Source organism: Phaethon lepturus, unplaced genomic scaffold (assembly GCF_000687285.1).
Source record: "Phaethon lepturus isolate BGI_N335 unplaced genomic scaffold, ASM68728v1 scaffold5817, whole genome shotgun sequence".
Lineage (NCBI taxonomy): Eukaryota > Metazoa > Chordata > Aves > Phaethontiformes > Phaethontidae > Phaethon > Phaethon lepturus.
In genome coordinates this window covers 16,720-25,925 of record NW_010549678.1, presented here as the reverse complement: position 1 = coordinate 25,925, position 9,206 = coordinate 16,720, and the positions used below count along the sequence as shown (strand labels likewise).

The following is a 9,206-nucleotide window of genomic DNA, read 5'->3' as shown; positions in this document are numbered from 1 at the left end:
ACTAGATGGCCTTTAAAGGTCTCTTCCAAGCAAAACTACTCTATGATTCTATGATTTGCTGCCAGGAAGCAAGCTGGCGTGGCATCCTGCCTCTCCCCTGCAGCTGATCTACACAGCACTAGGAGGTTGTGATCTTCTCAGTTATTTCATTCAGTGAAATGATGGAGGCCTGTGCAGATCTGAGGGCTCCAGGTCTGCAGATTAACCATATGGCTGTTGGCACAGCATCACATGGTGGGAGGCATTTGTCCAACTTCCTGTTGGTAGGAACCTAGGAAACTCCTTTCCTCAAAGTCTTAATACTCTCTTTTTAACATCAAATGAAGCACTTGGGGTTAGAGAGTGATGAAATTAGAGTTGCTTATACATCCTGTAACTTTTTCTCTACCACATAAATTTTTCCCCCACAAAATGTATGCTTTGCTCAGTAACAGAGATGAGCTGTTGCGCATGTAATACACTTTTTTTCTGGCTTGCTGCTGGAGAAGGAAAAACGTGCAGTGTGAGAGTTGGGGAATTATTTGAAGAAAATGGCTGTAGTAGCCACAGGAACATGATCTGATCTTCCAGGCCAAAGAGTTTCTGTGTAGTCTCGGACTAGTCGTTTTGAGCTAAACTTTTCAAAGCCTATCAGTAGCTGTTGTACCTAACTTGTTTGAGATGCCCAATTCTCCAGTCTGGAAGAAAATTGGTAAAAATACTGCATACTCTTTTCTGAAACAGAAGTTTCAGAAAAAAGTGTTTTAGGCATCTCAAATCAAGTACTGCTCAAATCAGCAGATACTTCTGAAATTGTGCCATCTGTGCCTTAGCTCAGTCTCCATGTAATGGTAATAATGCTACTTCTAAAAGAAGATTGTGGGAGATTTTGAAAATAAATTAGCTTAATGTTTTGTGGCACAGTCAAGAATAAAGAATTGGTGGGATGAAAGCTGGGGGAATAAAAAGGAGCTGAAAGATTATACTATAAAGTACAGTGTCATGCACCTAGTATCTAATGCAAATGTCTCCTATAAATGTGGAGCTCATCAAATGGAAACTACAAAGGAGGAAGAAAGATCTGGGAGCATTGCTACATCTTGTGATAATAATTGAGGCAGCACTTTCATGATGTTACACTGTGACCTTAAAAGGTATCAATGGCTATCAGAGAAGCACTAATGCTATTGGGCTTTTGGGAGAACTCATCTGGACACTTGTATATACTTTCAGCTTTATAGCAGAAAGATGAGAGCAAACGGGAGAAAGTGTCTGATGAGACTGATAGCATGGTTGGAGCAACGAGTGGCCAGTTTTAAAAGGCAAAGAAAAATGTGTAGCTTATTGAGCCTTGCAAAATGAAGATAGAGGGATGAGTAAGACAGCAGTTTGCAAATATACCTGAAGGATTAATAACAAGATGGAAGCTAACTGAGCTGAAGTACAGTTTTTGGCACAACAGTAAAATGGCTTGAAATTAATGGAAATAAGTTAGGTTGAAAATTAAGTAGTTTGTAAGTAACAGAGTCGTGAGAGATTGGGGCAGTATCCCAAAGGATAGAGTGGAAGGAAGACACCTTGTTGGGCTGGAGATGAGGCTTGAACCCTTTGAGAAGGGTGAGCAGGACCTGGGCTCAGACTCAGGAGCATGTAGCCAGTTAAATGTGTTAATTAGAGCAGATGCAGCATGCACGCTTGGACATTGTGCGTGCAATGCGCATGGGCAGTTGACCTTTTCTTTCTCTCAAGTGAAATCAAGTCATTAGGAAGCATCTCAAACATTCTGGCCCTATACTTCAAATCTTGAGCTGCGACAGTCTTAGTATGCCTTTGGGAGCCAGATTACCAGTGTATCTGCCCTGCAGAGTTTGAGATCTCTTTCAGGTGGCTGGTTTTTAACGTTCAGCCACAGAGATCTGTTGAGTGCCTGAGCATGTGTGGAAAGGAGGGGATGTATGCTCTCTCCATTAGCATTTCCAAGATTCAGGAAAGCCTCATGTCTGTTCACTCCAGGATATCTACTTGTCCTGGTTTATGCAGCATATTTGAATGGAAAACTCTCAGTTGTGTAAGGGCTGAAGGAAGAAATACATTGCTGGAGTGGGCACGTTGCCATTCTCAGCCTTCAGATGGCCTCCATGTTTGTCACAGGCAGTTCATATCTGTAAGGAACATATGTCACCACTGAGATGATGTGCCATGTCATAAAAGCTCTAGTGACATTTTCTGACCTCTTAAAGTCTAACAAAAGAGGTTTGCAACATATAAATTCCATCTGCCATGGCAAAGCAACTTCCCAGATCTCTAATCACATATGCCTCTTGTGAAATGCTGCACCACCTTGAAAAAAATCAGCATATTAATGAAGGAAGCTTGTAATTTCACTCATTCCCAGATTCTTTACATAATTCATCTACTAACTTTTTTTTTTGCTTATTAAGAACCCTGAGGGGTGGAAGTTGCAGCAAATACGTGATAGCTTTAGGAGTTCCGTTTCATTAAAGCTGTATTTACTTTCTGATTTTTTGGTAGTCTGAATTGGAACCATTCTCCCTATGTTCTTAATCTTTTGCAAATACTCATGGGGTTCACAGATGGAAGCGTGAAAAGTCTGAGCTGTCTCAGGAACATGTAACAGGACTTTTGGCGAGAGTGTAAAAAGAGGAGAGTTTTTCTCATTAACCTGTGTTTGTTCACTTAGTCCATTATGGGAACTGAGATGTGCTAATTATTTTAAATTGATTCAACTTGTTTGCCAGTTTGTCATGCCAGTAGCCTCAGATGTGGGATAAGGAGACCAGACTTTGGCTTCAATTTTTACTGGGCTGACAGCTTATATAATGTACAGTTTTTGAATCAGTAGGGGCAATTTTTACAGCTTGGAAAAATAAGCAGAGTGTTTCATGCTTGGGTGGGAGAGAAGAGCACTTTATCCACTTATCCTTTACTTTGCATACTGCTGCTTTTACATGTAGATAAGACAAACCATCTAAAGCGAGACTGTTGCAGGAAATGCGTACATATGACAGGCCAACATACAATACACTTGCGTTAATTTATGAGTAACAATGAGCAAAAGCTACTTGAGATGGTGCTGGTAGAAAACTGCATCTCTGCACTGTGGTGAGAGGCAACAGATCTACCTCCTGTCATAAACTGCTTTTGTGTGTTTTCCAAGAAGCGTGCAAGCATTGTCTAGCCCTCACAGCCATCAGTGAAGAAATTAGGTCTGTTTTTATCGCTGTCTTACAGACAGAGAAAGAGGTACACTGGAAAATGGAGTGACAAGACTAGCAAATCTCTGTAAGCAGCAAAACAAGATACCAGAAGCCCTGGCTTGCCAGCCTGTCTCATTACATCATGCCCATGTGCCCTGGGCAAACCCCATTCTTTCGACTGTGTTTGTACATAGCATCAGTGATATAGCAGGCTTCGATACTGATTCTAATACTGATTTTTAGACATAAGGTTATAATTTCCCTGATACGACCTATCCTCAGGCTCCCTGTTAGTAAAAAGAACTTCTCCTTTCTTCACTGGGGTATCGAGAGATGATGTGTATAGGTGTCACAGAATGGATAAGTAAAAAAATCACACAGGGACAAGAGAATCGAGAAACCTGTAAGCATTGCTCTGGATGTAAGTGCTCTGAGGATGCAGCAGTACGTTCTCAGTCCAGCACTTGCAAGGATAAGTCATTACACTCTGCATCTCCCCTCGTAGCGGACCATATGGTAAGGTCCTACTGTGCATGTACTTGCCCTGAGGGTCCTACTCACAGATGAAGTGATGAAACTGAAAAGCCTGCTGTGCAGGAGTTCAGTAGGGTTTTTGTAACTGTATTGCCATGCAACCATTTCAGTTGCCTTTATGTTTGATGTGTTTTTGTAGATCCTGATGAGGTCTGTAAAATGAGCTTATTCTTAATTGCCATTCATACAATTCTTACCTTGCCATTCTTAATTTCAAGAAGTTCATAGGGGGGTTAGGTGGGATAAGTTTTTATATTTGCCACTTTGCAGTAATGACTTATTTTGCATGTTTTGGCCCTGAAACAGAAGGAGAAGCCATCTTTTTCTGCATTAGTTGCAGAGTGAAAATGGTTATACTAGCAGTTACTGCAGAGTGGTTGGTGCAGTGTAAAACTCCACCTTGCTTCATTGTGAAATTAGCCTGTTCATGTGGCCTTGGAGACACCAGTGCAAGCACCTGAAACAGATGATATTTGAACTCCATATTGTGAAGCTTTCTATCACAGCCCAGTCGTAGCTGACATTTAAAACGTGCAGCAAGAAGGAGAAAGTGAGATTAGGAGATGTCTCAGTAGAGGTACTGCAGCCCATCTGGGCTTTTCACAGCGAGAAACTCTACCCAACTGGGTATCAAAGGGCTTGCTTTGTTGTCTGCTTAAATAATAGCCAGGTAGACTGTGTGTGGGAAGGGATTGTCTGGGGGAGAAAAGCTGTTTAGCATCAAGCTAAGAAAACAGCAAAGAACTGCTGTTTAAAAAGCTGTATAAAGAGCTAGGCCTGCTGCTTTCCTTCCAATGCTTAGCAACTTTTTTCGTTTTAGGAACTTTCCGCTGTACTTTCTGTGAGACTGAAGTGGAAGAAGATGAGTCAGCGATGCCCAAAAAGGATGCAAGGACACTCGTGGCAAGATTTAATGAGCAGATTGAGCCCATCTATGCACTGCTTCGTGAGACAGAAGATGTTAACTTAGCCTATGAAATCCTCGAGCCAGAACCCACAGAGATTCCTGCCCTGAAGCAGAGGTGGGAACACATCAGGTCTTCTCTCACTGCACTGCTTCCTTGTAGAGCATTTGTCTGCTCTATGAGGCTTTCCCAAACCTTGTGCAGCTCTGGCTGCATTGAGGACTTACTTGTTCAACACCAGCTATGCAACCAACTGACAGATGCCCCAAGACATGTGTAGTTTATAAAGAGACAAAGGGCCATAACCATTTTTTACTAAACAAGGCAGATGACTATTCTTCTGGTCAGCCTCCTGCATGTAGTTTTCTGCAGGCTGGGATACTCGAATTACCTGCTGTTTGCTCTGCTGGAGCTGGTATGTATAACAAGCCCTTGCCCCAGTATTTAAGAAATGCAAACTGCAGCCATTTGGCAAAGCTCTGAAAGTACCATCTACACTGTCTTCTTTCTCTCAAACCCTTATCTTTCATCTATTCCTTTTGCTTCTACCCAGCTTTTGAAACTAAGGTGTCTGCATGCTACACTTTGCGTTTCAAATCCACATAGAGCAACTTTCTAGTTCAAAGACATTACTTATAATAAGGGTATTTTTTTCTTCTGATTTTCTCCTACATGTTACATGCTTCTTTTTGGGAAGAGACCATGTTATAGTCAAAAACTCTTTATAATGTTCCTACCCATGGGAAATGACACTTTCTTTCAGAACATTCTTAGCTGTAGAAAAACAGATGATGTTTAAATAATGCAGAAAGATGTGGGGAGCTGTCAGTTTTGTCAGCTGTGGTGAAATGTGATGCACTTCTCTGTATTTTAAAAAAAATTAATTAAGCACACAGGGGAGTAAAAAGAAATGTACCATGAGGGGAAGTATACCCACAGTGCCTTGGGGTGCTTGGCTTTCGTTAATGGGAGAGCAACCAAGATACTCTTTTTTTTTTTCTCTCAGGCTAACCTTGAGAGAGAATGTTCCTTATATATTCATGCTAGACAGTTAATATAACAAAAAATTATTTATCTATTCATAGTCTTTTTCTAGCCACGAAGGTAGCTAATTTTGCTTATCGTTCTGATAGAAAAACAGAAGCAATAGAGAGAGGGGAAGACATCTTTCCAAGGTCACTCAACATGTCTTTGGTGATATGGGGAGTCTTTGAAGCCTTTATGCCCAAGCTGAATCACTAGACTTTGCTTTAAAAACCCTTTTCTGTAGTTTGAGTAGTAGAACTGGGATAACCCCACCAAAAAGAGAGTAATTTCTCAGTCTTCCCCTTCTGTGCACAGGAAATTATCACAGCAGAAGCCTGGTGCAGTCCCATGATTAAATAGCAGCACCCACTTACTTGACTCTTAAATACTTAAAAAACATTGTAAATGATTAATTAGTCTGTGCAAGGAGTGACAAAATAAATAGGCGGCTTTTTAAATGCTTACTTGAACACAACGTGCTTCAGCACATACAATGATTTAATTATTTATTAACTCTTATTAATTCAAAGCAGCTAATTGCATGAAAGTACTGCTGTGAGATTTTTTTGAAAGTACCAAACCCTGGGTTATTTATTCTCTCTGTTTTTGTGGAGTCCTGAGTGTCTGAAATCATTGACAAAACTGACATTTGGTGATTCTGAAACACACAGAAAAGGCCACAAAGGGCCTGCATCTTCTCTCTGCACTGACACAGGCAACTTCATGTGTTTTCAGGAGAGTTACAGCTCTGAACAGCTACACTGAAATTGCATAACTGTCATTCACCTGCATGGGAAACTGGGCAGATCTTTATTTATATCTTTCTAGGAGGCCGTTAATTTTCTTAATCTCGTCAGAGCATGAATTAAGCCCCACAGGTTTCAAAATAAACCTACTTTACATAAGCCTTTCTCTGGTTTTCTAGAACAGATGGATTTGAATATCCCCTCCATTTTCTTATGTCAAAATAGCATAATTTTATATAGCAAAAAATATTCACAGAATTAATTTTTTGTGGCCATGCTATCAAGGACCATGAGTTGTCTGTTGTGAAGCTGAAGCTCTTAAGAGCAGCTAAGTGAAAAAGCACTTTGTTTCAAACACGGCACAAAAAGAGTTATCCCCATTATGCAAGACCTCTTCTTAATAGTCTGGGCTGGATTGAGATGAAAATTTCAAGTTGTTTCCTCTTTGCACAGTGTGGTTTCTGTGGGCCATACCTCAGCTCTGTCGAGGATTATTTATGTCACCTTTAAAGGCAGCTAACCGCTCATGAAGGGATTTCCATCAGGGTAAAACGACTGATGGGTAACAGAGCAAAATTAGCCACATCTGGACCACTGAGCTGCCACTGGTCTGAGCAGTTCCTCGTTGCAGGATGGCCATGCAGAGTCTAGATCTAGGTGCAGAAAAAGCAGATCTTGGATCTAAGAGAGAGAGAGAGATTTAAGAGTGCACTCCCTTCATCTGCTCTGTGCTGCCTGTAGCACAGCTCATGCATCTGGCCTTTTGCTGGCGCCTGGTCCATGGTGTTTAATCCTGTACTTTGGAACAGAGTTGCTGAACAGTAATATCTCTTCTTGCAGTAAGGAGTATCCCCCTGGTCACGTAGTCTTGAGAGGTTCCTGACTCCGACCAAGTGTCGCTGAAGATTGTTGTGGTTTAGCCCCAGCTGGCAACTAAGCACCACGCAGCCACTCACTCGCTCCCCCATGGTGCGATGAGGGAGAGAATCGGATGGGTAAAAGTGAAAAAATTCGTGGATTGAGATAAAGACAGTTTAATAGGGAAGGCAAAAGCCGTGCACGCAAGAAAAGCAAAACAATTAATTCATTCACCACTTCCCATCAGCCATCTCCAGGAAACCAGAGCTCCATCCCGTGTAACAGTTACTTGGGAAGACAAACGCCGTCACTCCAAACGTCCCCCCCTTCCTTCTTCTTCCCCCAGCTTTATATGCTGAGCATGACATCATATGCTATGGAATATCCCTTTGGTCAGCTGGAGTCATCTGTGTCTCCTTCTCAACTTCTTGTGCACCCCCAGCCTAGTCACTGGTGGGGTGGTGTGAGAAGCAGAAAAGGCCTTGTCTCTGTGTAAGCACTGCTCAGCAGTAACTAAAACATCCCTGTATTATCATCACTGTTTTCAGCACATATCAAAAACATACTAGCTACTATGAAGAAAATTAACTCCGTCCCAGCCAAAACCAGCACAAGATGCAGTTCCACAAACAAGGAAGTAAACTGAGACACATTTGCAAAGCTCACCAGGGTCCAAAAGTAGACAGTGTCTAGATGGTTCCACCTAAGTGTGGGACATGGCAGTAGATGGCTTAAAGTAATTAGTACTGTAGGTGTCTTGTTACTTTCATTTTTGAAATGTTCCTGACATCATGGAATAAATGTTTTGCTGCTATGATACCGCCTAGGTAAAAAGTCCATTTCAGGCACACTTTCAGGGACCTCTGTGCAAAAGTATTATTGGGCAGTTCCTGGCACTACTGAGTATTTAGTTGTTACGCTGCAGTCTTGCATGGAGCAGGAGGGAGAGCTTGGGGGAGAGCTGCATTGTGTATCTTGTGAGGAAAGTGGATTAGAGAAAATCACAAGGGAAATGCTAGTTAGAGATTTCTCTTGTGTGGGTAGCAGAGTGGTGCTTTTCACAGAACATGGCTGTCGTGGAGAACTGAAAGGTACCAACACTTGAAATAACGCATTGGGAGAAGGTCTCTGTGTGGTCCCTTAGGTTATATAAGCAATAGACGTGCATGAGCCTTCTGCCCCCAAATTCAAGGCAGCTCTTCAAGGAGGGCTGGCTGCAGGAGAGGACTGGTTAGTGTGTGGACACATACTAACATGCTGTGAAGTATTTTGCTAACAGGCATCAGCAAACTCACTCTTAGAAGGCTGTGAGTAGCCCTCAATCCAAACTGTGGGTGAACATACCATTATTTTTTAACTGGGGAACAGAGATGATCACCTACCTGCATATTCTTTCCTCACTGTTTACCCCTAAAAAATCCAGCAGAATTAGCTCATCAAGCAGTGGTTAAGTCCTTGCTGAAGTAAAAACAATTGCATATTACTCAGGCCTTCTCTAACTGCAACCTTATTTTAAGCTTCTTGGTTGAAGGAAGGGTCACTGGGTAGGTAGCAGTGACTGAACCATGCTCACTGACAACTTCTGTCAGCTCAGCTGGCAGCAGAGCAGGACCCTGTGAGTACCCTTGTTGAATTTGCTCTGGACAAGAGGAGGAGACCAGGCAGGTCTGTTACCTGTGAAAAGCCTTAGGTACCACTGGCAGTCAGATGACTAAAATTATATGGCTGAGGGTAGATGCCGTCTGCAGTGGATCTGTTTTTCTGAGAAGATTAAATATGATTTTGAAGTAGAGGAACAGTCACATTTGGCTTTCGCCACCCAGAGAGCAGTGAGTTTCCATTCAGCTGCTTTCCCTGATCAATGCATGTGTAGCAGCACAGGCCAGAGAGAGTATTTTAGGCTCATTGCCATCACTGTGCAGAAAGTACTCCACCTGATG

The 9,206-nt window shown here is 42.1% G+C and overlaps 1 protein-coding gene across 1 annotated transcript in view; it reads left to right on the top strand.

The window, feature by feature from the left end:
• Positions 1-4,551: 4,551 nt before the first annotated feature.
• Positions 4,552-9,206, top strand: part of GTF2E1 (general transcription factor IIE, polypeptide 1, alpha 56kDa) — a gene marked incomplete at its 5' end in the record, with an annotated part of 9,324 nt that continues 4,669 nt past the window's right edge. Inside the window, one exon of the mRNA XM_010290320.1 lies at positions 4,552-4,753. Within this exon, the coding sequence (XP_010288622.1) occupies positions 4,552-4,753 (202 nt within the window). The remainder of the gene's footprint in view (positions 4,754-9,206) is intronic.